This window comes from Pezoporus flaviventris, unplaced genomic scaffold, assembly GCF_033815535.1.
Source record: "Pezoporus flaviventris isolate CSIRO_AGI_PZ_B2104156 unplaced genomic scaffold, CSIRO_AGI_Pfla_v1 ptg000063l, whole genome shotgun sequence".
Taxonomy (NCBI): Eukaryota; Metazoa; Chordata; class Aves; order Psittaciformes; family Psittacidae; genus Pezoporus; species Pezoporus flaviventris.
The window spans coordinates 9223166-9250247 of record NW_026892611.1 but is presented as its reverse complement, the minus strand read 5'-3'; the positions used below and the strand labels follow the sequence as shown (position 1 = coordinate 9250247).

Here is a 27082-nt window from a genome sequence, read left to right as displayed (position 1 = left end):
TGGTGAAGGGAGATGGGGGAATATACAGCAGGAGAGCAAGAAGGGTGAAGGCACCCAGGGTGCTCCTGGGGCTGGTGGGGGCAGGAAAACCCACCCTTGGGCTTGGGCACCAGACCCCAGAGCGTGTTCACAGGGATGTGTGAACCATGTAGGGAATGGGTGCAACGGGGACTCGGTCCCCAAATACTGGCATCTCCACTGTGCGCCGTGCAGTTGAGGGGAGTATTCCCCTCATTCCCAGGGTGTGAAGTCGGTGCTGCTCCCCAAACCCCATCTCTCCCATGGCTCCGTATGGTCAGTGAGAAGCCAGGACAAAGAAAATCCCTGCGCAGCCCTGCTACAGGGTCCCTGGATGTGTGGTGTGGAGGGGACCGGGCAGCCCATAAGGGACAGGGGCAATGCAGTGGCTGATCCCCCATTCCCAGTGAGGACACAGGGGGTCCCCAGCCACCTGCAGCCATGTGTGGGGGCTGCAGCCTTGTATGCACAGTGCTGCAGGGAGTGGGGTGACAAGGCTGAACCCCCTGGGTGGCACTTGCAGAGGGGGCCAGGGAGACAAGGGGCACCCTGGCTGCAGTGGGGATGGGGGAAGGACCCAAGCCCCCCCGGATGGTGAGAAGTGACCAATCCCAGCTGGATGTCTTCATCCCGGGGGGGACAAAGGGTGTGCTCCCCATGCTCCTCACCTCTCAGCTCCCCCCAGCCACCCTGGGGGGCCCTCAACCCCCATTTTTTTTACCCCCTTACATTGCAGTGCTGCTGGTGGCACACGGCACGCAGGGGAGGGCAGGGCCGGCAGTGTAACCCCCCCGCCGCACCCCAGGGGTGCTGGGTTGGGGGGGGATCAACTGGGAATCTGCTTGGGCAGGGAGGGCGGTCCGGGGCTGCACTGCATTGCACAGCATCCATTGCCATCGCATCACATCGCACAGCACCGGAGGGGAGCGGGGCTCTGCTCCGCTTCCATCTCCTCTCCCGAAGAGGAGGGGGGGCAGAAGGAGGAGGAGGAGGAAGAGGAGGAGGAGGAAGGCGCCTCCCTCTGCCGCCCTCCCCTCGCTGGCACCCACCGGAGCCCGATGCGGCTCCGGCCGGGAGAGCGGCCACGGGAGCGCCCGGCTGCGGGGCCCCCCCGGCGGCAGGCGGGGGGGGGGGCGGCCCGGATAGGGGGCAAGGAGCAGAGCCCCCCAACCCTGCAGCTTCCCTCAAGCCTCCTGCACCCCCTCCTTAATTCCCTTTGCGAGCAGAAGGGGGTGCACCCCCGGCTTTAATCCGACGGAGGGAGCAGAGGAAGCGGGGACCCCCTTCCTTTGCTTGCTTATGGCCCGATCCCCCCGCTTCCAGCCGTCGCAGGGAGGCAGCGGCTGAGCCGAGGCCCCGCTCCCCCCAAACTTTGCCTTCGGATGCGGGGACTCCGCCGTTGAGCTGCTCCAGCCGCTGATTAATTGCATCTGCCTGGGATTAATTATTCACCCGCCTGCTTCGGGTTGTGGTTTTCGTTACGGTTGTTTGTGTTTTCCTGGAGGGGGTGGGGGGGGGGGAGCGCTTTAATTCGGGTTTTTAGTCTGATTTCTTCCTGAAGAACCGCTCTTGGAAATCTGATGCTCATCCCCGTGCGAGGGGGGCCGGCGCCCTGCAGCATCATCCTCCAGCAGCACATCGGGGTTCTACCCCGGGAGGGGTTACACGTGCTCTGCTCCCCCTTTCCCACCCCGCTTTGAGGAGGAGGAAGAGGAGGGGGACCCACCCCCACCGGCTGGGCGCTCCCCGGTCGCCCTGCAGGCACCTGGGGGGGGGGGGGGGGGAATTGCGGCAGGTTTGGGGTGCGGGTGGGGGGCCGGAGATAGGGTGCTCTGCTCGCTGAGCTGGGGGAGCAAAGCCGAGAGCCCCCCAACCCGATCCGGCTTCTCCTTCCCCCCCCCCCCGCCGCCGTTGGCTGCTGCTCCTGTCTCGCACGTGGTTGGATTTAGGGATTTCTGCGGCTTTTTGGTGCTTGGTTTGGATTTCTTCTATTATTTTTAACTATTTTTGGTTACGGGGGTGTCTCGGGGTTCGCCCCGCTCCCTTCCCCCCCCCCACTTCGCAATGGCCTCTCCGGAGAAGATGCACCCAGGGCCGGCCGCCCTGCTCTGCTGCCTCTGCTCCCTGCTGCTCCCCGGTAAGTGCCGCCGGCACCGGGAGGGGGGGGCCGATCTGTGTGCTCTGTGTGTGTGTGTCTGCAATACTTGGGGGGACTTGCACCCATATTCCCCTTCCAGCCCCATCTACCCCCCATCCAGGGCCAGCCGCTGCCCCGTTGTGCCTGCCTGGGATCCCCCCATCCTCCCGCAGCCGGTTTTCTGTGCCCCCCCCCAGTGAAATGGGTGAAGATTAGAGTTTATTCCTGGCTTAATAAAATGACAGCTTGTGCTATGCGAGCGCTTGCCGGGGGCTGTTTCCCGAGCAGGGAGCGGCGGCGGGGCGGGGGGGAACATGGGGTGAGGAGGATGCGGTCGTCCTCCCCCCTGCCCCTTGTCGCCTTAATGCAGAGCTGCTTTAGCAGGAGGATCAGGGGCTTTATCCGCTATTATCCACTCGCTGATCCCCCAGACCCGCACCCAGGCACTTTCCCAGCCTGCGCTGAGTTACGAGGGAGCATCACTTTGGGGTGCGGGGATGCGGGTGCAGCCCCTGCCATCCCTCTGCTGCTTCCTGATCCCCCCTCACCATGGGTTTTAGGGTGAGGGTTTGGGGCTGGTGGTGCTGCCCCTGCCCGCGGCCTGGGCAGGGAGGGCCCCCGCTGCCTGCGCTTCACTTGCCCTGAGTTGCATCCAAATCACTGCCGTGCCATGGGCGAGCTGCGGTGACATCCAGCCCTGGGGGCACCGGCACCTGCTGCTGGGGGGAGTCTTACCGGCAAGAGGGGCCGCACAGCCTGGGGGACAAGGGGCTGGATTCCACGGGCGTTGTGTTCGGGTGGGTTCATTGTCAAACCACAATGCCCCGTCAGAGCTGCTTGGCTGGGCAGAAAGCGGGGGCTGCTTCCAGTTTGGGGGGGACCATCCGGATTCCTCCTGCCAGCCCAGCTCTGGCTGTGGGTTCGGAATGTCCTGGGGGCTGAGGGCTGGGGTGCCCAGCTCAACTGAGACCCCCCCCCCCAGAAGCCACGGTCTCTGGACCGTGCCCAGCTCCATTTCACCCCAGCAGCCCATGGCTAAAGCACTCTGGGGTTCAAGCAGGGCTTTCTCAGGCATCTGCAGCCCCCCAAGTTCTTTGAGGAGCTTGGGAAGCTGCTCACCCACAGCGATGAAATGAAGAGGAGGGGGACATTGGGGGCCTTGCAGGGAGCTGGTGAGGGGGTCCACCCTTCAGAGCCTCTGACCTCAACAGAGGAGCAGGAGTAGAGATGCTCCAGACTGGTGAGCACTGCAACTTCACACAGCATCCTTTGGGGATGCAAATGCTGCCCCCCCGGTACCCCAGCACTGGGTGTTTCCTGGGGTGCTGCCCGGGCAGGGATTGCTGCAGAGCTCTCCTTGGGACCACCAGGTCCGGGAGACTGGAGCCGGTAAGGGATTGCCATCTCCTTCCTCTCCTCAGTTTGCCTGCATGAGATTCAGCCGTCTGGGTCGGCGCTTCCCCACGGCGGCTGGCGGCTGCGCTGGCGGGCGACGGGAAACATCCCTGTGCAAGCGATCCATCGGGAATCGCCTCTGGTGCAGGGGCTGGCTGCGGCCCCTGCTCCCCATCTCCTCCCCGCGCATTTCTTAGACCCCCTGTTGCTGCTGGGACACGAACACCCCTGTGGGTCAGGCCTCGGGTTTGTGCCAGGGCAGGATCTGGCCCCTTGAATGGGAGTGTGATGGGTTTGGGAGTCCCCATGGTGGCGATGCCGGCATGAAGCAGGCAATGGGGTGACTGTGCTGGGTGCGGGGCTGGGGCTCGCTGTGCTGCTGGGGAGGATTCTTGTGCTGGTGGAGAGAGAAGCCTCTGCCAGGAGTTTTTAGGCTCCTTTAGGATGTGCAGCTGCCTCTGTGGCCTTCCCTGGGCAAATGAAAGTCTTGGAGGGAAGCAGAGAGTGGGAACAGATTGTTCTCCCAGTGCTTCTGACAAACCACTTGGGATGGTGGTGGGGATCAAACGGCGGCAAAGCAGCGCCCTCCTCTCCTGCCTGTCTGGGGTGTTTCACTCCCTTTTCCCTTGTGTTTTATCCAAGAGCAGCCCTCAGCCCCAGCCTTGCCCCTGTTGCACTGCTTTGCCTGCACCGGGAGCCACTTTGCCATCGGCCCTGGATCAGCTGCTTCCAGAAAGGGGCTTTTTCAGCATCTCCAGAGTGGGATGCTCGCAGGGATTGCGGGATGGATGGCTGGGCCCTGTGGCTGGGGTGTGATGGGATGTGCTTCGTGTGCTTGTACTGCAAATCTGCGAGGGACGTGTTGGGATGTGGCACAGGGGGATTTAGCCACCCACTTGCAAAATACCTTGTGCTGCCCATGGGGCTGAGCCTGGATTCCTGCACCTTCCCTCTGCTGCCTGCTGAGCCTTGTCCCCACAGCGTGCCTCATTCTACCCTCTCCCAGAGGCAGCTCTTGCCCAGAGGCAGTGGTCCAGGGGTGCTGGGGTTGTTCAGCGTCTGTCCCAGTGTAAAAGCCAGGCTTTGGGTCCTGTGCTGGTCCCGGCACCTCCATCCTGCTGCTGGCGGGGATGGGGCTGTGCTGCTCTCCCCGTATCTCCCACCATGGGCAAGTCGCAGGCCCTGGGGTGGGGGTGAAGGATGATGCTGTGGCCATGGCTCCATCCCTGGTGGAGGGCTCCAGCCAGCGCATCCCAACCCCAGCAAGGAGCGGGGGATATGGACAGATATGGACCATCCCCATCCCTTGTTCCGGCGCAGAGCATCTCCCAGCTCCGCGGTTCTCAGGCCAGCAGGTGGAGATGTGCAATAACTCGCTGCTGAGCCCGGAACGTGCACCCAGCCTTTGCTCTTTTAATGCCTGAATCGGGACCGTGCACCTGGCGTTTGCTCATTTAACAGCCCCCATCCCGGCCGTGCTGGTGGGGTCAGAGCAGCCGAGCAGCCTCAGCTCCAGCCAGGAGCACAGAAGGGGCAATAGGATCATTGCTCATCCTGATGGGCAGGTGAGAGGACAGGATCCAGCTTCTGAGCTGGGTAAAACCTGGCACAAGTTCTGCCTTTGGTGCCACAGAAAAGGCTTTCAGCTCTGGGGTGTCCTTGCATGTCCCACAGGGCCCACTCTGTCCCCCAACCCTGATACCTTGCAATCCCAGCAGGATGCTCATGCTGGGATGTGGTGATGCTTCTTCTACCCCTTTTGTCCTCTTGGTGTTGCTGAGGGAAGAGAAGAGGATGAGGGATGCTGTCAGTGGCATGATGGAAATCCTCTGAGTGATGATTTTGGTGAGCATCTGTTGCAGGCTTTGGCTTTGGGGGATTTCAAGATGCATTAAGTGCCTCGATACTCTTGGCCAGAACCATCCTTTTGTGTGTGCACTTCTCTGTGTCATGATGCTGCACCCCAGGCTCAGCCCTGCTGCATCACTGGGGAAACTGAGGCAGGGAATTGGATGGCAGCAACCCCCTGGCTTGGGATTGCACAGGGATTTTTGGAAACCTGCCTTTTTGTCTCTTACTCTAAGTGCTGCTATGAACTGCCCTCACCAAGTCTGGCTGCTGAGGTCCCTCCTCACCCAGCTTCTCTGCATCTTAAACAGAGCAGGAAAGCAAAAAACCAACCAAGCTGTGGGGTCCCTGCAGAGCATCCCTAACATTGCACTGGCACATCCCAGCTCCATGCCCTCCTGTAGCCCCCCAGACACTAACAGGGGGGTGGGCAGCTGGACATGGCCTGATCCCAGGAGATGATGGGTGAGGGAAAGGGTCCTTACATGGCACAACCTGATTTTATTTGCCTCCTGCAATTCCTTGTCCAAAATAGCCCCTGATGTGCATGGAGGAATGTTCCGGTGTGATCCCCTCCTGCGTAGTGCCCGTGGTTGCATCCCATCCATCTGGAAAAGGTCACTCTTGCTAATCTAATCAGAGTCTCCTATTATTAAATACATGGCTCTGCTAACGAACAGCCTCCGGGAAGGGAGGGAGGTGGCTGCTCCTTGGGGTGGGATGCGCTGTGATGGGGACCCCAGCAGTGCCTTTGGGGACAGGGAGTTTGTCCATGTGTGATGCCAGAAAGAGAAATAGTTCAATGGTGTGAAGTGAGGCAGCTCCTGGTGCTCCTCGCCAAGGGAAGAGGAGGTTGGAGCTCACTGCTTCCATGCAAACTGGGAGACATGGGGTCCTCCAGCCACAACTGATGGTGGCTCAGTGGTTCCCACCCTGGGGGAGGCACCAGCCAGGCTGGGGGGTTCATGGGCTGTCACCTCTCCTGCAGACACCCTGGGGTTGGGATGCAGAGGCTGCTCCTTGGGATGTGGCTCTGCTGGGGACCATTCCCTTCATTTTCCTTAGGCTGTTGCCTGACCTGTTGCACAGGATCATACGTCCCTTGATGCTGGCTGGGTGCTGAGCCCCTCGCTTGCAGCTCTGGCCTTCCAGAAGGATACCATAATGAAGGCAATTCCCAATGTTCTGAAGCTGCCATCTCCTGCTGGAGAGCGTTTCCCCATCACTTACACAATGTTTGCTGCCCTTGATGTTCCACTAGCTCTGCTAAAGGTGCTGGCGTGGCTTTACCCCTGCTTGCAGGCGCTGCCACCTCAGGGCCCCTGCAATGAACCCATCACCCCGTTGTCTCATCTGGGTCCTGCCTTCATCTCCCTGATTCAAGAATTAAGGGGGCAGGTTTTGCCCTGGTTAAACGGGCTCTGGCATGTTGGGCTCTTCCCCAGGACTGCCAAAAGTTGAGAATGAATTCACTTTTAATCCATTTTTCCTCGAGGAAAACCTGAGTTTTCCACCTAGAACATAAATCAGATTGAAAATGCAATACCCTCTGCTGCCAGCTCGGTGCAGCTGCTGGATGTGCTCCTCTCTGGGTACCAGGTAAATCAAAGAAAGGAAGGGGATGCATTCGAGCTGTGTGTGTTTAATGCTGGGTGGCAAAGTCCTGAGCTGGTGAAGTCCTTGGCTCAATGCCTGTCCCCAGCCCTGATGCTGGGGGTGCTGGGTGAGCTCTGGGGGTGATGCTGCCCCAGTTGCTTGGGTTTATCCACAGCTCCTCGGGTGCCTTTGGGATCGAATCCCGCTGTGGCGCTGAACGCAGCCTGACACACGTCACCAGGGGTGAAAATTAACCAGGATCTAATCAGGCTGAGACGTGTGGCTCTGCACAGCCCAGGCTGTGGCAGCGGGGGGGGCACGGTTGGTGTTCACATGAAAGGGTGCTGGGAGGATGTTCCTGGGAGGGGATGGAGAGGGCACAAGGAGGATCCAAGTGGGACACTTGGCTTTGGGAGCATCACTGGGTCTCTTCTGGCGGCTTCTCCCTGTCTCTGCTTCCCCAGGGCTCTCCTTTGCTGCCTTTCCCCCCAGTTTTGGCTCCCCAGGGTATGTATTTGGTAACCATCTATGCCTACTTGCTGCTGGCATGTGGGGTGACCCACCGCAGCATGTGCTGGGGGAACCACTTTATCCCAGGGCAGCTCCCCCCTTGCTGCCTTTCTGAGCCCCCGGGCATCCCTATGGACATTCACAGTCAGGCCCTTCCTTGTCCTCCTTCTTCTCCCTTTAATTAATTCCTTCATTTTTCTTCCTCCTCCATAAAGGCCTTCTCCTCCCTGTCCCCCAGCCTGTCCCTTGCTGTGATTTGTGGAAATTGCTCTAAAGTAGCTGCCACGTAAAAGCCTTCCCGGCTCCAGGAATTTATGGCAGGCTGTGCCTCTGCACAGCACATCCCATTTAGGCCATATTTATTTATTCTTTTAGGTTCCTTGCTTCCCCTCCTTTTAATAATTTCCTGGAGGAAATGCAGACCTCAGCACCACAGCCTGTTGTGGAGCTGGGATGGGTCCCTTTTGCTTTTGCTGCTGGCGCTGCAATACAGGCTGTGTGCTAGCCCGGGGCTGAGTGCCACTAGGAGTTCTTATCATATTTCTTCTACTGATGAAGCCAGGCTGGACCTTTTGGATGGGGAGAAGTCTTAAGGACCTAAAAGAAAAGAGAATCTAGCAATGGCCCACCAGGCATAAGCACAGCCCTGTATTAGACACTAGAGAATCCACTTTCGAGCCTGCACTGCTGCTCAGGGGAAGGCTTGATCCGCTTTTCCTTGCCAGCACCCACTCGGTTCCTGCCCTAGGCTGGTTTTGGGAAGCCTTGGACCAGTTTAACCTCCTGGTTGAGTGCTGTGGTCCTTGGCACCATGGGGCTTCATGGCTGTGGCCATGAGCAGAGCTGGGAGCCGGGAGCATCCCGATGTCCCTCCCTTCCCTGCGGTCACAGCCAGGGCATCTCCCTGCTGTGCACTGGGGGAAGGTAATTTTACATTTGTAACAATTATTCACTTAATTGAGTTCCAATTAGCTGGGATTGGAGACAGAGGCTCTGGGCGCATGGGAGGGCAGGGAGAGCTGCTTGTCTTTTATGGCGCTGCAAAGAGTTTTCCAGGCTCTGGCTGCTGGGAAGCGTTTTGGAGGTTCCACAAGGGGCCCGGCTGTGTTCTAATTTTGGCCTGGGTTTTATTACTGGCTGCTTCTTTTCCGTGTGGAAGAACAGAGGGGGGCTCACGTTGGGACTGACTGAATTCTGCGTGGAGGGATGGAGGCCTCTGTTTCCCCTTTCTGTTGGCTTTTAAGGTGTTTGGAGGTGCTGACCCCGTTGCTGGGAGTGTAATGTGGTGGGGAGGGAAAGGGATGGGTGTGGGGCCTGCTTCTGGTTTGAGTGGGGAGATGCTGAGTGAGTCTGGGGCTGCCTCAAGCTGGAGCAGCCAGCTGTTGGGTCATCCAGATGTTGGGAGCATCCCTGGGAGCTGCAGATGTGCCACATCCCTGGAATCTGGGACTGTTGCTGCCCGTGTTTCTCCTTCGCTCTGGGACCTGGTGGCTGTGGGGCAAAAATCTGTGGGATGCTCAGGAGAGCATGGTGATTTTATGCAGGCTTGAAATGAAGTGGCAACTGGGACATCTGTGCCGGTGGCTTGGTGGGGAATAGCAGGGTGGGCCTGCTTCTTAGGGGCTGTGGGGCTCTGAGTGTTTCGGATGAATCCATCCCCCCATTGTCTCATTTGGGTGCTGACCAATGCGGGTAAACAGGCAGCAGCACGTCCTGCCCTCATGTCCCTGATTCAGGGCAGGATCTTCACCTGGTCACTCTGTTCAGGAGCTGGGTTTGAACAGGAAACCTGGAGAGGGGCTTTGGACAAGGGATGTAGGGACAGGACAATGGGAATGGCTTTAACCTGCCAGAGGGGAGACTGAGATGAGCTCTTAGGCAGAAGCTCTTCCCTGTGAGGGTGCTGAGGCGCTGGCACAGGGTGCCCAGAGAAGCTGTGGCTGCCCCATCCCTGGCAGTGTTCAAGGCCAGGTTGGACACAGGGGCTTGGAGCAAGCTGCTCCAGTGGGAGGGGTCCCTGGAACTGGATGAGCTTTAAGGTCCCTTCCAACCCATCTCGGATTCTATGCAACCATTGCTTTAGGGACAACTTTCCTGGCTTGCTCCAAGGAGGAACCACCCTGGAAGCCCAGCGGAGATGGGCTGGTGTTATCTATGGTGTTATCTATGGAGACAAGGGGCTGGGGTCTTGCATCATCAGTGTTTCAGTATCTCCCTCAGAGCTGTGTTTGGTCCATTGATGCACAAGCCCCAGTGCTGCCTGCTAACATCATGAGAAGTTTTAACCTTCCTGGCACAACCTCAAACCTCCTTTCCCTCTTCTCCAGTGCTTTTCCTATATGCTTTTCCTCTGCTAAGTGGGGATATATGTGCTGGGAATCCCCTGCTGTGTCCCAAGGGATAAGCTGGGATAAATATCCACCCCCAGAGCATCGCTAAAGTGATCCCTATGGCAGACAGCTGGGGCTGGGGCTAAGCTGGAGCTCAGCACTGGCTATCCATGATGGATAAGGGAAAGGGGAGGAGGCTCTTTGGCCTTGGAGCAGTAGGTGGGAGCAGGGATGGGGCTGGTGAGGCTGCAGCAGGGGCAGGATGGAGGGGACAAGCGAATGAGCTGGTGCCTCCCACCAGCCATAGCTATGTCCAGTCTGTCCATCAGCCTCTCTTCCCTTGTGTCCATCAGTCTGTCCGACCCCAGCATCTCCAGGCCGGGGTGGTCACTGGTGACCGCTGGGGACCACAACCCCATGGTGGGGCCCTTGCCAAGCAGGACCCCTTGGCCTGGGGAGGGTGGTCTTGATTTGAAGGCAGGGCAGGAAGGTGCTGCTGCTGTCTCCATGTGCCCTCATGGCCAGGGAGAGCAGTTTGGCACATCTGGCCACATGGCTGTGGCCAGCACGGGGCACATCTGGCCGGGCAGATGTGGGGCTTGGTGAGGGGGTCACAGCAGTTGCGTGTTTCCATCTCTCTTCTCCCCACTTCCCACAATGGCTTGTAGGTCATCCCAGCTCCCCAGTGTGCTGCTGTGGGGTGGGAAGGAGGGGACACACATGGGTCCCATCCCACCATGGGGCTGGGGTGGTCCCTTAGCCCCAGGGGGATCCAGGCAGCCCCGGGCTGGTCAGAGCCTGGCCCAGGATGGAGATCTGCTTTGTTGCTTGCAGTACCAAGCTACGAGGGTGGAAGGACCATATGGTCCTGTCTGCGCCGGTCTAATAAACACGGGATGCAGGTCAGGCACTGCAAATCCCATTAACTGGAGCCAGAGATCAGGGTTTAACCCTTCTGTCCCCCACATCCACCCAGAAGTGGGGGCAATGAGGGCCATGTTCCCTCCTGGGGGCTGCTAGAAACCAGGGCAGGGGCTGGGGACAGTGGTGTGGGCACTGGAGTCCCCTGAGCTGTTTTGCTTGTCTGCCCATATTTCCATCTATCCTTCTCCTTCCATTCATTTTCCTTCCATCTCCTAAACTGTTGTACTGTCCATTCATCTGTTCATCCATCCATCCACCTCCTGAGCCATTGTGATAACCTTCCATCCGTCCTCCTATCCATCCCTTCTTCTCCCTCTTCCTAGAGCTATTCTCTTGCTGTCCAGCCATTCCTGATCTGCCTGTCTCCTTCCATCCATCCATCCATCCACACATACTCTGTTCTCTCTGCTGGTTCAAATATCCTTATCCACCCTTCTTCCTTGCTACCTAGGCAGCAGCCATGCATCCATACATGTGTGCATCTCCTTCCTTCTCCCTCCCTCTCCTCCCTCTGTCCCATTGTGGCGCAGAGGCTCGGGCTGGGCTGTGATCCTGGCATCCCCCCTGGGCTGGATGCGGCTGGATTGGCCCTTCTCCTGGCAGGATTAGTTTATGGCCAAGGAACGGAGGCGCCGGTCCTGTCCCCCTTCTGGCGACAGATTATAGCATCGTTTAAATGCATTTTGTCTGTGGAACGAAATAGCTTCTCTGGGTGCCAGCGATCCTCCTGCACTGAACTCATGATGACCATCACATTAATCTCCGTCCCAGCTTGTCCCTGCTGCTTTTCCCTGTCTGGCATGGCCAGGGTGCAGGTCTGTGCATGGGCTAGGTGATGGAGCCACCCGGGTTTCCCCATGGCACCGCGGTGCTTTATCTGAGTTGAACAGGGTCCCCAGCTGAGAGTCCCTTTCCTTGCCCCTCCTGGTGCACAACCCTTATTTGCCATCAGAGAATCCTCACGGCAAGGAGGAAAGAGCTGATGGCTGCAGGTCTGGTTCTAAGGGTTAAAACCTGGTGCTATTTCAAAGCCTCTTTCCCCGGCTGCCGCCGCCTCCTCCGGTCCTGCCGGTACCTCATGAAGGGGTCAGGTTCGCGTTGCTCCAGGTGGTAAATCTTACTCCACAAATAACGTGGTGCCTTGGGAAAAATCCTTCTCTAATGGATAGGGACGGCGGGAGCAGCCGTGCCCGTGCCAGCCGGGATGCAGGGAGGATGCGAACCTTCACATGCCGCAGCAGAAAACACCCTCCACGAGCCAGAGGAGCAGAAAGCCCCTTGCTGATGGTTATTTCTGAGCAGAGAGGCACCCATGGGAGCTTCCTGAGGCTCGGCATCTCTCCTACAGCTCCCGGCTCCCCAGGAGGTGGGAAAACAGCGGGAGAGCAGGATGCGCTCAGCAGCAGGCAGGGTTAGCGTGGCAGGCACCGGAGCGGTGCCCACGGTGGTGCCGGTGATGCTGGCCGTGCATCCCCAGCATCCATCCTGCCCCAGGGAATTCTGTGCCTGGCTCGCAGACAAGTTCCATCCCAGGCAGCTCAGCAGCGGATGCTGCCCCCCCGCTCCTTATCGAGTGCTAATCCTTTTATGAGCCCTTTAAGCTGCTTAACTCCCCGCAGCAGAGTTCCCTGGGTGGGCTGCGGGGTCCTGCTTCTCCGTCAGCCCCGGGCTATGGTCCTTGCTGGGGAAAGCCTTGCTGTCCCGACATACTCATCCCTGGCTGGGAATGGGGCTGAGCCGTTCCCAGGAGCCGAGCCATCACATCTGCACCTTTCACCGCTGTTTGACACGGGTAATTTGGGCTCTCCTGCTCGGGAGCCGCTTGGGAACGATTACAATCAGTGCAGGGAATGGGGCTGGCGGAGGGCGGGGGGGGGGACCCGGGGCTCCTGGGAATTGCTGGCAGCCGCTGGTGGATGCAAAGACCTTGAGATGTCTTCCAGGCTCCCGCAGCTGCTGGCACAGTGCGTGCCGTCGGCTCGGCTCCGCTCCGGCCGCCTTCCGCAGCATCTGCTTCAGCAGGAAGATGCTCGTGGGTTTCTGTCCTCTTGCTGCCTGTGGCATAGGGATAAGCGGCTCCCTCCGAGGGGCTTGGGCAGCTCCATCCCTCGGGAGGCAGTGGCTGGCAGTGGCTGCCTGCTCCGCCTGCCTGCTGGTTGTTCTGCTTTGGTTTTAAGGCAAAACGGTCAAAAAGAAGGACCAAAATGAGGTCTGGGTGCTACTGGGGTTAGTGCAAGGTGGCACCAACGTCATCTTCGGCACTTTTCCACCAGGTCATGTCCATGCCTGGAAAATTTGGGGCTAGGCCAGCTTTGGCACCCAGGGATGTTACCCAACTGCACCCCTGGTTGGATGATGGGTGACAGACTGGCCATGACACCACCCTTACAAGGATCCCGTGGGGATGGAGTGGGTCTGGGGTGAAGGAACTGATTTAGCCACCTTGCTTGTGTGATCTGGGAGCTCAAAGCAGGAGGAAAGCCTTGATCATAGATACTTCATGGGAACTGCCAGCCAGAAATTAGCCTGGACCTGCCTAATTTTTGGTAGTGAGCCTCTGGAGAAGCTCAGCATCCTTTTCCCTGCACAGCTGGAAGCAGGGATGTAGCTGGTTATGCCTTATTTCTGTGAGTGTGTTTGTGCTGTTTCAAACTGGTACCTTGGCATGGATGTGGGGTGGGAGACCAGTGCTGTGGGCACCCCAGTGGCAACACTGAGGTTGGATGCAGCTTCAACACAGCCTGACCCAGCCTCGGGCAGCCCCTGAGCATCCCTCCTCGCTGGACACCGCATTCCATGCTCAGGGTGGGTTCGGTGAGGCTGAAGCCACCCCCCGGGAAGCACAATGATGCCTGAGGTCCTGGGAACATCTTGTGAGGCTTTGGGTTGCAGGGGAGAAGGGCTCTTGCTGCCTTTGTGATGGGTCTGGGGGCTGAAGCCCCCACTCCTTGCTGCAGGCCTGGACCACTGCCTGGGTCCACTCTCCCTGCTCTGGGGCTCAGGAGATGCTCTGGAGGTGGATGCCCCACACTAACCCGCACTCTCCATTCCCTTCACAGCCCACGCCAAGGGGCCACCCCCCAGCCCGGAGCCCGCCGAGCCCCCCGGTGCTATCACACTGCCCGTGAGCTACCGCCTGTCCAACACCCGCTTGGCCTTCTTCCTCAAGGAGCTGGGAGCCAGCCCGGTGGGCAACAGCAGCACCCCGCTGCAACGGGCAGAGCCCTTCGTCGTCTTCCAGACCAAGGAGCTGCCCGTCCTCAACGTCACCCTGGGGCCCTTCAGCACGGGGCTGGTGCTGCCCAAGGAGCAGTTGCAGCCCTCCAGCACCTTGGAGGTCCCCGACCGCCTCACCGTCAACTGGAAGGTGCGCGCCTTCATCGTCCAGCCCCGGCTGGTGGCCAGCCAGCCCGTGGTCCAAGTGCTCTTCTACGTCTCCGGCCGGGATTGGGACGATTTCGATGTCACGGACCGGCTGCCCTGCGTGCGGCTCCACGCTTTCCGGGATGCCCGTGAGATCAAGAGCTCGTGTCGCCTGCGGGGCAGCCTGGCCATGTGCCTGGTGCAGGCAGAGCTGCCCCACGCCTGGTTCGGACCCCCGGCTGTGCCGCTGGGCAGGCGGAAGAGCCCCGAGAGCCTGGAGGTGCCGGGTGAGAGCCAGCAAGCCGAGCTCTACTACACCCTGCATGCCCCCGATGGGGCCGGACAGTGCCTTGGGGAGATGGTTCCCCGCCGTGGGGCTGGGGGAGCCAGGACTGAGGGTCCCACCCAGCACCCGCTGCTGCGCATCGGCAGCGTCAGCCTCCTGCAGCCCGGCCCGGGGCAGCCCATGCAGGAGCATCGGCTGGATGGCAACGTCTTCATCCGCCTGCCCGACAAGCCCCTCAAGCCAGGCGAGGTGCTCAGCATCCTCCTCTACCTGATGTCCAACTCCACCGTGGAGCACTTCACCCTCAGGTAAGGTGCTGGGGCTGTCCCCACTCCATCCTTTCAATGATGGGGTTGTTTTGGCAGTGCTGTGCAAAGGCAGCTGCGGGCAGGAAGGAGGGGATGGAACGGCATATTGCGTGTATGGAACCTGCTGGCAGGGCTTTGGGAAGCTGAGGGAGGCCAGAGATGCACCCAGCAATGTTCTGGGGCTTTGCAGTAGGACCTTGTTGAAGGGAAGGGCTGTCCGTCCAGGGTTTCCATCTCTGCGTTGCCACTATGGACTGCTGCCTTTGCCCAGTTGCACTGGGATTAGGGCCCCACCAACAGATGTGGGTTTGTTCACAGGCACTTTGGGAACAAGGTGTGGAATGACAAGGGGGCTGCTGCTACTGTTCTGTGGGGCAGCACTGGGATGGGGGACAAAACTGCTGGATGGTGTGAGGCAAAATCCTATGGGAACGAGGGGCTGGGGTGGGCTGAGCCCCATGGCTGCTGCTGACAGCCTGGATGGTGTTTCCTACAGCCAGGAGGGATCAAGGGCAAAAATCCCCCTAGGGGAGGGTCCAGGGGTGCCGGGGGTGAGGATCCATCCCTGACCATCGCTCTCCACAGGGTGAAGGCCAAGAAGGGTGTCAACCTGCTCAGCACCAAGTCAAGGAGTGGGCAGTGGCTGGTGAGCTCGGAGCTGCTGACGGGTGGCAAGCACTCCACTGCCACTGTGGATGTCTCCAGGGTGGACGGTGCTGGGCCCAGGTAAGGGCCCCCCTGTGCCTGCCCCCCATAACCAGGGGACTGGGGGGAAATGGCTGGGGTTTGACATGGAGCGGGTCTCCCTTTGCCCTCGCGCCGGGTGTCCGGCTGGCTGCAGTGCCAAGTGGGTGCTGGTAGGGGAAACTGAGGCACGGCTTGGACTGTGAGCAGTGTTGAGGTCAAGCCCTCAAAGCCAGCTGAGGTTGGGGCAGGCCTTGCACTGGTTTGGGAAGGGGCTTGATGTCGTGTGTGGTTTTTAACCATCCGGCACCATGTAGCAGGCTAGGGGGAAGGTGAAGGTGGGATTCATGGCCCAAGGTGGGCAGGTTTGCGGTCAGGCAGGCAGCTGCCCAAGGGCTGGTGGTGCATTCAGGTGGGATCTGCTCCATGGTCAACACAGGGAGCCAAGCTGGGGCTCAAGCAAGTGCTCCTAAGTCATGGGTACCATTGAGCAGCTGCATCCCTGGCTCTGAGCTGGGATTACCTGGATGCTGGAGGATATAGGCGGTGGATTTGGAGGCTGAATTGTGAAGCCATGGAGCATCCCCAGTTTGGAGTGGAAGTGTTGTGGGTTTAAAAGAAGGTCTAATACCATGAGAGGCAGCAGCTCTTTGTTGACTATCCTGGTGTCTCCTCTGGGAAGGAAGAGGAGCAGTCCCCAGTCAACGTCTCTCTGGATGATGGATGAGTGTCAGAGGGGGAGCTTGAACCAAGGCAGCACCTGAGATGGGCAGAGCAAGTTCTGCCCTGCTTAACACAAGGATGATGCTCATTGATGGGGCACCAGGAAAGGCTCGGGTCGTTTGAGTAGAGTCCGGGGAAGAGAAATGAGATGGTCCAAAGGAGCAAGGACCCACAAAGCCAAGGTGAAAACCCAGAGGTTGTTCAGTCTGGAGAAGGGGAGGCTGTGGAGGCTGCAAGAGCAAGGGGCAGCTTTGCTCCTTGCATCCATGTGGGTAGGACGCGGTGAGCAAGGGCAGGGGATGGGCGCAGTGTCAAAACCATTAACAGGAGTCTCTGAAGTGCTGGAAAGCAATAGTTCTCCATCACTGTGCCTATGGGAAAAGGGAGGCAAGTACCTCCGGGAGCTGGGTTAAGTGAGTTGATGTGATCCCCGCTCTCTGCATAGGGAATCTCCTGATATCTGCCCCACACTGAGGGAAGCAGGGGCTGACCTCCTGCAGAAAGGAGAAGCTCAGCTCTGACCGCTTTGAACGTGAGCTCAAAACCCATCTGCAGGCCCCCCTCCAAAGGGCTTACCCGGAGGGTGGATTTTCCATTGCTTCCAAAACGCAGCCGCAGCATCCCAGCCCGCAGCTCCGGGATGTGATGTCCTCTGGGGGATGATGACGGACACCAGAGTGTCCCCAGAGCCATGAGCCCCCCCCTCCTCTGCATGGCCAGCCCTATGCATGCTGCCAGCAGCGAGCTCCTCTCCCCTGTCCCTTCCCCCTCTCCCTGCCTGCCACCGCTGCTTCACATCAGGCAGGAAAGGTTAGAGACGGAGGATGAATTTAAAGTGATTACAATCACCTTTCAGACAAACAACTCCATCAAATATTAACGCAATGGCAAGTAGGAATGACTCGAAGCCGTGTTGCCCTGCGGGCTGCGCTGCCGGAGGAGGTTGCCTTGCTGGGGCTCTGGGGGCTTTTGGCTGTGCAGAGAAAGCCCTGAGCTTTGGGGTGATAATAGCTAATTTGGGGTGTTCTGTTGCACCCCGGCTGCATCCTAAGTTATTCCACCAGCCTGAGCAGCCCTGCTCTTGTCTCTGCCGTGGCTGAGGGCAGATGATGCTCGGGGAGGGCAGAAGATGGTGGCATCCCGTGGGCACCCCATGTCAAGGAGTCACCTCTGACATGCAGCTGCAGCTCTGGTTTGCCTTTGAACCTGGCTCTTCCTGGCTGTACTTAATACTTATGCACTGAAAGAGGTAGAGAGCAGCCCAATCCCCTTCTCCAGACTGGGTGGCCTTTGGCGATTCCCTTGCACTCCCATAGGGTGACAACCCTAGGGGCACAAAGTCCCATCAGGACCTCACCAGCCAATGCAAAGCCCATTGTCCCTGCTGTGGGAGCACAGAGCAGGGCTTGCCGTGCCCTGGGGCAGCCCAGTAGTTTTGCCCTCCTCTATCTCTGCTCCCTTTCACTCATTAGATATTTATCAGAGAGAAACGCAAGTGCATCCTGCATCCCCGGATCGCTGGGACCTCCTTAACGGCTGCTGTGCTGTGAGATGAGAGCGGAGCCGATCCCGGCTTCCCAATCCATAGGGATTTCACCTTTCCTCACCCCACTCCCTCCTCCAGCTCTGGGAGGGCTTTTGTTGGCTCTGCAGTTTGTGGGGGCTCTGGGGTGTCCCCTGAGGATGCTCTGGTTTGGGGGAGCAGTGGAGAAGTTTAACCTGGGGAGGGGTTGATCCCTGGGTCCCCTTAAGGGATTTGCAGGTTGGACACAAGAGATAGGAGGGCAGGGTCGCATCTGGGGATGTTTGCTCATAGGGGTGAGGTGTGAGAGTGATGATTTATGCTGCTGTCAGACCGTGTCCAAGCTAGGATGCAGAGGACAAGGGACACCAGCTCCTGAGTTCCCTGTCCCCTTAGGCACTATGTGCTGGGTTTGGCAGCACCCAGCCTCTCCAGCCCGTCCTGCCTTGGGATTGCCCCACAGTTCATTCCCTGTCCATTAAATGTGGGGGGGTTTGATGAGCTGATGGTACTGGAGCTGTTACCACCTGCTGCTCCTGTCTTACCTCACCCATCCCCTGCCCATCTGCCCTCTGCATCCCCACGGCTGTCCATACAGGCTGAGGGACAGCCCTGCACCGTGTCACAGCTTGGTGTTCTCTCACCTGCTGTCTGTGATTGAATCTCTTTCTCCCGTGCCTCAGTTTCCCCATATGATCCCCTTGGAAAGTGCTGTAAAGTCAGTGGCTTGGACTGGGCTCTTGTATAGAGACTTTATGTCGTGTCCTTGAGCATGCTGCCCTCCTGGGTGCAGGGGGCCCCTGCAGAGATGAGCATGGAGGCAGGAGCAGTGTGGGGTGGTAAATCCAGTTCTGCTGATGGGAAATACAGCTCTGCTGCTGGGAAGATGGAGCTGGAGAGGCAGGGAAGCACCTGCAGCCACCCACTGTCCCCAGGGCCATGGCCACACACTCACCCCGTGATAAGCTATCACCCAGCAGCCTTGCATGCTCTGCATCCATAGAGGGTCCTGGTCCCCGGGAGCCTATGGGACCTGGGGCACCCGGCTCACTGTGTCCCCTCCTGTCTCCTGCCCAGGGACGGGGACTCCTCGGAGATCATGCAGCTGGATTTCGAGATGGAGAACTTCACCAGCCAGTCGGTGACGCGCCGCATCATGTGGCACATCGACTACCGGGGCCGCAACCCGCCGCCCGACCTGGAGAAGGTGGTGACGGAGCTGACGGTCATCCAGAGGGACATCAGGGCCATCGTGCCCCTGGCCATGGTGAGCGGGTCCAGGTCCTCTGCTGAGCTTATGCTGGGGATGGGTTGCATCCCCCCTGAGGGACCTCCCTCAGCCCATCTGCCCCCTAGCACCTATACATCCGTACATCCCACCCCGCCTCCCACCCACAGGTCCTTCTCTGCCCCAGGGCTGGAGCAGGAGAGGGGCCAGCCAGGATGTTGAGGCTGCCCTCTAACGTGACAGTCCCCTTTGCACCCCAGGACACGGAAATCATCAACACGGCCATCCTGACGGGGCGGACGGTGGCCATCCCCGTGAAGGTCATCGCCATTGAGCTGAGCGGTGTCATCGTGGATGTCTCTGCTATGGTTGAGTGCAAGTCCAACAACGAAGACATCATCAAGGTGGGTGTGGGTTGGGGGCTCCTGTGACCCTCATGAGGGGCTGAGCCTCTTCCAGGGGTGCTGAGCCCAATAGTGATGCTAACTGGGACTGGCGGCTGAGCTGACGGGCTGCACAACCCCACAGCATCCAAAACATCATCCCCGCAGTGGCTTCAGTCCATGCGTGCCTCTCCCTGGGATCTGCTGGGAGAAGGACAAGATGCTTTGTCACTGTCTCCAGAGAGGCTGTGGGATGCTGGCACTGTGCAGGCTGGCACCAGGCAGCAGCAATAACTACGGGTTATCAGAGCACTTAGTGCTGATAAGGTGAAATATTGTCACCTCGCGGTGTAAGCTGCAGGTTTCCATCAGCAGCTTCACTCGTGCCTCCAGGTGACGTTTATCTCATGTTCGGATTGGGTACCAGGCTGGCCCCAGAGAGGGATGTGGGAATGAGCTGGGCAGTTGGGGAGGATGGAGGGAAAAGGGGGGCTGAGAGAGAGGAGCACCATGGGCTGCATGGGAGAGATGCTGATCAGGTGAGTGCAAAGGGCTCGCTGTTGCAGCAGCAGCTGAGGCAGCACTGTCCTCAAATCCAGCCATGATTTTTCCATCACCAGACCCATCCATCCATATGCATTTTCCTTCCCTTGTATGTATCCATCTCTCCACCTGCCTGCATTATTCTGTCACCATTTCCCCCCACCCATCCACCCCTAGACATCATTACCTTCTCCCAAACACCTCCTGCCCCTCTCCCTGCACGCACCCTCCCAGCCCACCCTCTCCATGTCTCTGCTGGACTGGGCAGAGAGCCGTGCTGGGGGTTCATAGCCCCTTCTCCCCTTGTTCGCCAGCAGCCAGTGGCCAAGCCAGGGGTGATGAGCAGAACCCCAGCTCCATTGGGACTTTCTCTCCCTGTTGGTCCCTGGCTGGGTGACAGGCAGTGTCACAAAGTGTTTACCCAAGTTCTTGACTGAAACTCCAATCTGTGCGATTTACAGCCCCGGCCCTAATTTATGGAGCCCGCTCCTCTGCAGTGTGATAAAACACTGGAGCAATAATACACTTCAGGATGGACTCCAAGACACTTAAACTGTTTAATGTGCTGCCTTTCTACTCATAAATCTATTTACGCACTGTCCCCAGCCCAGGGTGTGGGGGGGGGAGCAGACACATGCACACGAGCCGGGATGAATAATGCATGGAGCAGCCCTCCGGCCCCGGCTCGCCTCCCGCTCGCTGCTCGGAGCCCCGTGCAATTGCTTGCTGAGTTATTTTGTGTTTGTGCTGGAGCTTCGCTTCTGAGGGAGCTCTCGGTTACCTGCTGAGATCGGGGAGTATGATTGCGGTGTCAGGGCTATAAACCTGTTACATAAATCAGAGCTTACATAGTGGGATGTGCTATCTGTTACCGTAAATAATTTAGCATGAATGAGGGCTGGGGAGACGCTTCTCCCCACGCTGCCTGTGGCTTGGTGCCGCTCGCTCTCATGTGGAACGTGGAGGGAACGTGTTCTGGATGTGGCTGTGAAGTTGGCAGGGCTGCTCACGAAGGGCGGTGGGTGAGCGTGGGTGGCAGTTGTCATCCTCACCCCCTCTGTGATGACACAGGGTGAATGCCCGTGCTCGGCCCATAGAGGAGGACCTCGTCACTTGCGGTAGTGTAGAAATAGCCCCCGTTGCCTGCCCATGCGGCGGCCTTGGGGGCTCTGTATGCGCTAAGGGATGCACAAGCCACAAGCCCACCTCTGTTGCCAGCAATGCTCAATGGGAGATGCTCACCATCATTTGCTCTGTGAACTTTTCTCGGGAGCCCACCATCCACACCTGCTTGAGGACGCACTAGGAGCAAGTGGGACTGAGCCTCCGTGACCCACAGCCACCACCAGGACCCCCTGGGCGCCATCAGCTGTGGTGCCTCTTCCCACTCCCCAGGCCCTTGGAGCAGATATTGCAGCTTGATTGCATGCCTGAGGCTGTGCCAAGGGGGAAGCTCCTGGCCACAGAAGCGGAGCCAGCAGTGCCTTGGCTCGGAGCCCAGGCAGACCTCAGCCTCTCGCTTCCCGACGCCGCGCTGCAGATCCGGGAAGTTTCTCTGAACAAGCGTGCGCTTCATTTAGAACCTCATCTGCAGTCACTCCATCGTCAGGACAGCCCTGATGGGCTGGGATATTTTGTTGTCATAGCTGTAACCCTCCCCGCCTTTCCCAATTGCAAAGCAAGCGGTCCCCCAGAAGTTGCAGGGGGAGGGTTTATTAGCTAAGGTAACGCAAGCAGCAACCCACCGTATGTATTGTGATAAATGGCACAATATCCAGAGCCCTCCTTTGCTGGAGGGTTCACCCAGGAGCTCATCTTTATTCAGACGCTGCCCCGACAGAGATGAGATTGTCTTTTCGGACGTGCTGAGCTGGTATCCGATAGGAAGACAAGGAACAGCCCCTCCTGCATTGCACTTCCCTCCCGTGCCCGCGGAGCAGGAGCTTCCCAAGGCTTTGGGTCCTGGGCTCTGCCTGGGGAGCACAGGCACCTTGCAGGAGGCTCCTGCAGCCAACACGTGGAGCCTCTGCAGGAGTCAGGCTTGCTGGCTTGGAGATGCAAAGCTCCTGCAGCTGAATGACCACAGGTGCCCAAAGATAAGGTGGGGAGAGTGGCAGCGACGCTTGCACCTCTGCTGTCAGCTACCGTGCAGCACAGACTCAGCCCCTTATCAGCCATCGGAGAATCCACGTGGGAGAACGGCTTGTTGGAAATAAGTCCTTCTGTGCTGTTGTGAGATGCTTGGTGCATCTGCGCTGCTGGCTGGGCCAATGGGTTTTAATCTTCTCCAGCAGCAAACGACTTGGATGCAATTCCTGATGGTGTAGGAGGGGAAAAAGGGAGTCAGTATTGAGCCATGGGGCCACTGCAGATGAGAGGTTGGAGTTCCCTTGGCCCGGTTGTAGTCTGCCTTGCTGGGAAGGAGCTGTTGACTCTGATTGCCTAAGCTGAAACACAGGTGATGCTGCATTGGCATCCTCTCAGCGGGTCAGGTTGATCAGTAATAAGTGGTCCCCTGTGGCATGTATTTGTTTTATAGCAAATTTAACCAATGGCATTTGCATAGATGGGAATTAAAAGAGAAAGGGCGAGAAGATGAAGATGAGGATTCAGATGAGCTGCAGGAAGCTCTCTGTGGTGTTAGCAGGAGGGACGGGGACAAGGCACTGGGGGGTACCTGCACATGGACACGCAGTGGGTCTGTGCTTGCTGCCTGTGCCCTCTGGGTATGGGTGGAGGAGACTTTGGGGCAGATGTCCAGCATGAGCAACGTGTAACCCCTGTGAAGCACCCATGGGTGCCTCCAGCTTGAGAGCAGAATAAGGATACAATTCAGTGCCAAAGAGACTGAGGCATCAAATGATGGTGTCTGGTTGAGGGGGCAAGAGGGAAATTTGCATTATGGACATGGTGTGTGTGGGTCCGTGCTTCTGAGCAAGGATCTCCAGGAGCAGAGAGCATCTTTGCTCCCGGGGCCACCTTTTTCTGGGTACATGGTGGTGAAATTCTCTTGTTTCAGCACTTCCCATCCTCTGGGCAGGCTCCTTCCGGGATCTCCGGTGTGTCTGTAGGGCTGCTGTAACCCTCCATCCTCCCTTCTCCCCCAGGTCTCCAGCAGCTGTGACTACGTCTTTGTCAGTGGGAAGGAGTCGCGGGGCTCCATGAGCGCCCGGGTCACCTTCACCTACGAGCACCTCTCTGCCCCGCTGGAGATGACAGTGTGGGTGCCCAAGCTGCCGCTGCACATCGAGCTCTCAGACGCCCGCTTGAGCCAAGTGAAGGGCTGGAGGGTGCCCATCCTGCCGGACAGGAGGTGGGTGCTGCGGAGTCACCGTGCCGGGGGGTCTGTCCAGCCTGAAGGAGGCACAGTGAAGGTGGTGGTAGTGGTCGAGTTGCCTTGTTTGGATCTTTAATGAGGGGGGGTTGAGGGTGATGGGGCCAGCGTTGTCTCAGGAGCCCTATGAAGTGGTGAGAGAGCGTGGCTACAGGTTGCGTGTTTGTATGGAAGGAGGAAAACCTCACAGTGAGGTTGGTCAATTATATTGACCAATAAATACATTATATTGGGAGAATTATAACACCCAGGGACCAGCACAACAGCTGGAGCTGGTTGGGAGCATCCATCCTTGGCAATGGTCAAAACGTCCCTGGAGGAGGCCAGGAACAACCAAGCTCCAAAGTTAGCCCTGCTTTGAGGTCTAGAGACCTCCAGTTGCCCATCCCAACTTGAGATCATAGAATCAGAATGGTTTGGGTTGGAAAGGACCTTGAGATCATCCAGTTCCAACCCCCCTGCCATGGGCAGGGACACCTCACACTAAACCATTTCACCCAAGGCTCTGTCCAACCTGGCCTTGAACACTGCCAGGGATGGAGCATTCACAACCTCCCTGGGCAACCCATTCCAGTGCCTCACCACCCTAACAGGAAAGAATTTCCTCCTTATATCCAATCTAAACTTCCCCTGTTTAAGTTTTAACCCGTTACCCCTTGTCCTGTCACCACAGTCCCTAATGAAGAGTCCCTCCCCAGCATCCCTATAGGCCCCCTTCAGACACTGGAAGCTGCTCTGAGGTCTCCACGCAGCTTCTCTTCTCCAGGCTGAACAGCCCCAACTTTCTCAGCCTGTCTCCATAGGGTGCTCCAGCCCCCGAGCATCCTCGTTGCCCTCCAGATGAGATGTCTGCTCCTCTCAGCTGGTTAGGGGGCAGAGATGCTGGTGACCCTGTTACCATGTGCTGCTAAAACCTTATGGGCAACAGGCATCTTTTGGTGACCTGGTGTTTGTCCCTGCCTGGCCCCCCTTCTCCCTTCCTGTGAGGGCAATGAGGAGCTCGGTAGCACTGCCCACCACCACTGCCCCATCCCGCAGGTTGGTGCGGGACAGCGAACACGAGGAGGATGAGGAGGAGCGGAGGCAGAGCCGGGGCTGTGCCCTGCAGTACCAGCACACCACGCTGCAGGTCTTCACCCAGTTCCACACCACGGCGGCGGAGGGCACGGAGCAAGTGGTCACCATGCTAGGGCCCGACTGGCTGGTGGAGGTCACCGACCTGGTCAGCGACTTCATGCGTGTGGATGACCCACGGGTGGCCCACATGGTGGACAGCTTCACGCTGGCCGGCAGGGAGCCCGGCACCACGCTCTTCAAGGTACCCCATCTCCCCACCTCTGCCAGCTTGGCTTGGGGTGGCAGGAGGTGATGGGTACCCTGGTCCCCTGCAGGTTGTGTCCCCGCTCATGGAAGCGGTGCTGGGTGAGACGCTGGTGACGGTGGCGGAGGAGAAGGTGAGCATCACGGACCTGAAGGCCCAGGTGGTCTCCAGCCTCTCGCTGTCCCTCCACCCCAGCCCTGGCAATAGCCACACCATCATTGCCCGGACGTCCGTGCAGCAGAACCTCAGCTTCTTCAAGCAGGTGAGGCCAGGAGGGTGCACGTGGGCTTGGTGGGGAGCTTGGGTTGGGTGAGGGCTCCACCTGTAAACCTCCCCTCCCAAATCCTGCTCACGGTCATCCCGGACCCTCAGAGCACCCCAGAAACCTTCACACACTTGTGAACCAACCCTGCCCCAAGGGCAGGATGCAACCGTGGGGACAAAGGGGCTTGGAACAAATCCTATAGCTTCGGTAGCCACATCTGGCACCTCCGGGGCTGGGATTTGGAGTGAGCCTGGGCAAACATGGGGAACACTGAGGAAAGAAGATGTAAAAAGGGAAACCTAGGTGATGTTTGGTAGGAATAAGATGGATGATGGAGGGATAAAGGGTGAATTGGACCGGGAGAAGGATGAAAAGGAGGAGAGATTGATGGAGGGATGGACAAATGGGTGCAGGTGGGACTGGCATCCTGCTGGGCAACCGGTGCCTGTGTTGGTCCCGCAGGAAGCGCTCCTGAGCCTGTGGATTTCCTACAGCGACGGCACCACGGCCCCCCTGTCCCTCTACGACCCCAAGGACTACAACCTGGTGGTGAGCAGCCTGGATGAGAAGGTGGTCTCGGTGACCCAGGACCGCGCGTTCCCTTTGGTGGTGGCACAGAGCGAGGGCGCAGGGGAGCTGCTGCGGGTTGAGCTGGTCATCTGCGAGAGCTGCCAGAAGACCAAGCGCAAGAGCGTCCTCTTCACAGCCTTGGCCAACGTGCGGGTCCACTTTGGGTCCGAGGAGGACCCAACCTATGACTATGACCACGTCCCCAGCAAGCCAGGGCTGGCGGAGACGGGGGCAAGCACCACCCCTGCGGGCAGAGGTGGAGAGGAAAGCGGAGCCGAGCGAGGACAGTAGGATGTCCAGCGCATCCCATCCCACCGAGGACTTCCCCACCATCCCCACGGGCTTTGTCCAGGTGACCAGGGGGCTCACAGACCTGGAGATAGGCATGTACGCCCTCCTGGGTGTCTTCTGCCTGGCCATCTTGGTCTTCCTCATCAACTGCATTGTCTTTGTGCTGAAATACCGGCACAAACGTATCCCGCCTGAAGGCCAGACCAACATGGACCATTCCCACCACTGGGTCTTCCTGGGCAACGGGCAGCCCTTGCGGGCTCACAATGACCTCTCCCCCCAGCCCGAAAGCCCTGGGAACCCGCTGGAAAACGTCCAGACCTGCTGCCACGGGGACCACCACAGCAGCGGGAGCTCACAGACCAGCGTGCAGAGCCAGGTCCATGGCCGTGGGGACGGCTCCTCGGGGGGCTCCACACGGGACCAGAGCGAGGACCCGCTCAACTCCCCCACCTCCAAACGGAAGCGGGTGAAGTTCACCACCTTCGCCACGCTGCCCTCCGACGAGCTGGCCTACAACTCCATCCCCATCGCTGATGAGGAGGACTTGGAGTGGGTCTGCCAGGACATGGGGCTGCAAGACCCTGAAGAGCTTCACAACTACATCCGCAGAATCAAAGAGATCGCTTAGCGCAGGGGCAGAGGGGATGGGGCGGGAGGGAGGGGGCTGCCACGCTGTGCCACGCCACGCCGTGCCACGCCACGCCACGCCAGCCGTGTCCCCGGGGCTGGAGACCCACGTTCAGCTCTCTTTTGCGCATCCCCTCTTCCGCACATCTCACGTCCTCACCCCGTTGGAAGGCACCCACTGGGGCCTTGTTCTTCCCGTGCCCTTTATCATCTGGTTTTCCCAGAGGAGGCATCAAGCACACGTGTGGCCCCCTCAACCCGCTGGCTTGTGGTGGGGGGCAGAAAAGGGAGCCGGGGTGGGGGGCAGAGATGGATGGGGTTAGAACCTCTGTGCGTGTCCAGTGGTGCACAGGGCAGGATGATGCTGCGGGTCCTGCTGTGCAGGGAGTGGAAGAGAAGAGATGCTCAGCGGGAAGGTGGCTGGTGGGGGCTTCCCGAAGGCACCCCCCTGCCTTTGCTGCACTCGGTGGCACAACTGTGGAGGTGAGTGCTGGTTCAGGGATCTGCTGTTGGAGCGTTGTGGGGCTGCCCCAGCCAAAGCCTGCTGCCCCGTGCTGTGAGTGATGCAGGATGGGGATCCGAGACCCACGGCCACGGGGCTGGGGCACTGCTATCACCACCACCTGCTGTATCAGCACTAAATGCTGTGAGTCCTGTGGGATGCTGACACTAATGTTTGCCACATGAGGACCTCCTGGGGAGCACGGCAGCTGCCTCTGCCCCATCTCGCTGCCTGGGCAGGGGCAGTTTGGGGTGGCCACCAAGCCTGCTGCCTATGAGCTTGCCTGTCCTTGTGTCTCCCTGTGCTCCCAGCTATGGGGTCACCCAACAGCCCTGCTGGGACCTCCAGGGCTGGTTCCTGCGCCGCTGCTG

The 27082-nt window shown here is 58.9% G+C and overlaps 1 protein-coding gene across 1 annotated transcript; it reads left to right on the top strand.

The window, feature by feature from the left end:
• Positions 1–1916: 1916 nt before the first annotated feature.
• Positions 1917–26850, top strand: TMEM132E (transmembrane protein 132E). The gene is given in 10 exon segments (XM_061470480.1): positions 1917–2155; positions 13818–14715; positions 15301–15441; positions 18722–18911; positions 19133–19276; positions 22906–23111; positions 24171–24450; positions 24524–24715; positions 25181–25506; positions 25508–26850. Coding segments are annotated over 10 exon segments (3153 nt in total). The 5' UTR covers positions 1917–2082; the 3' UTR covers positions 26211–26850.
• Positions 26851–27082: the final 232 nt, after the last annotated feature.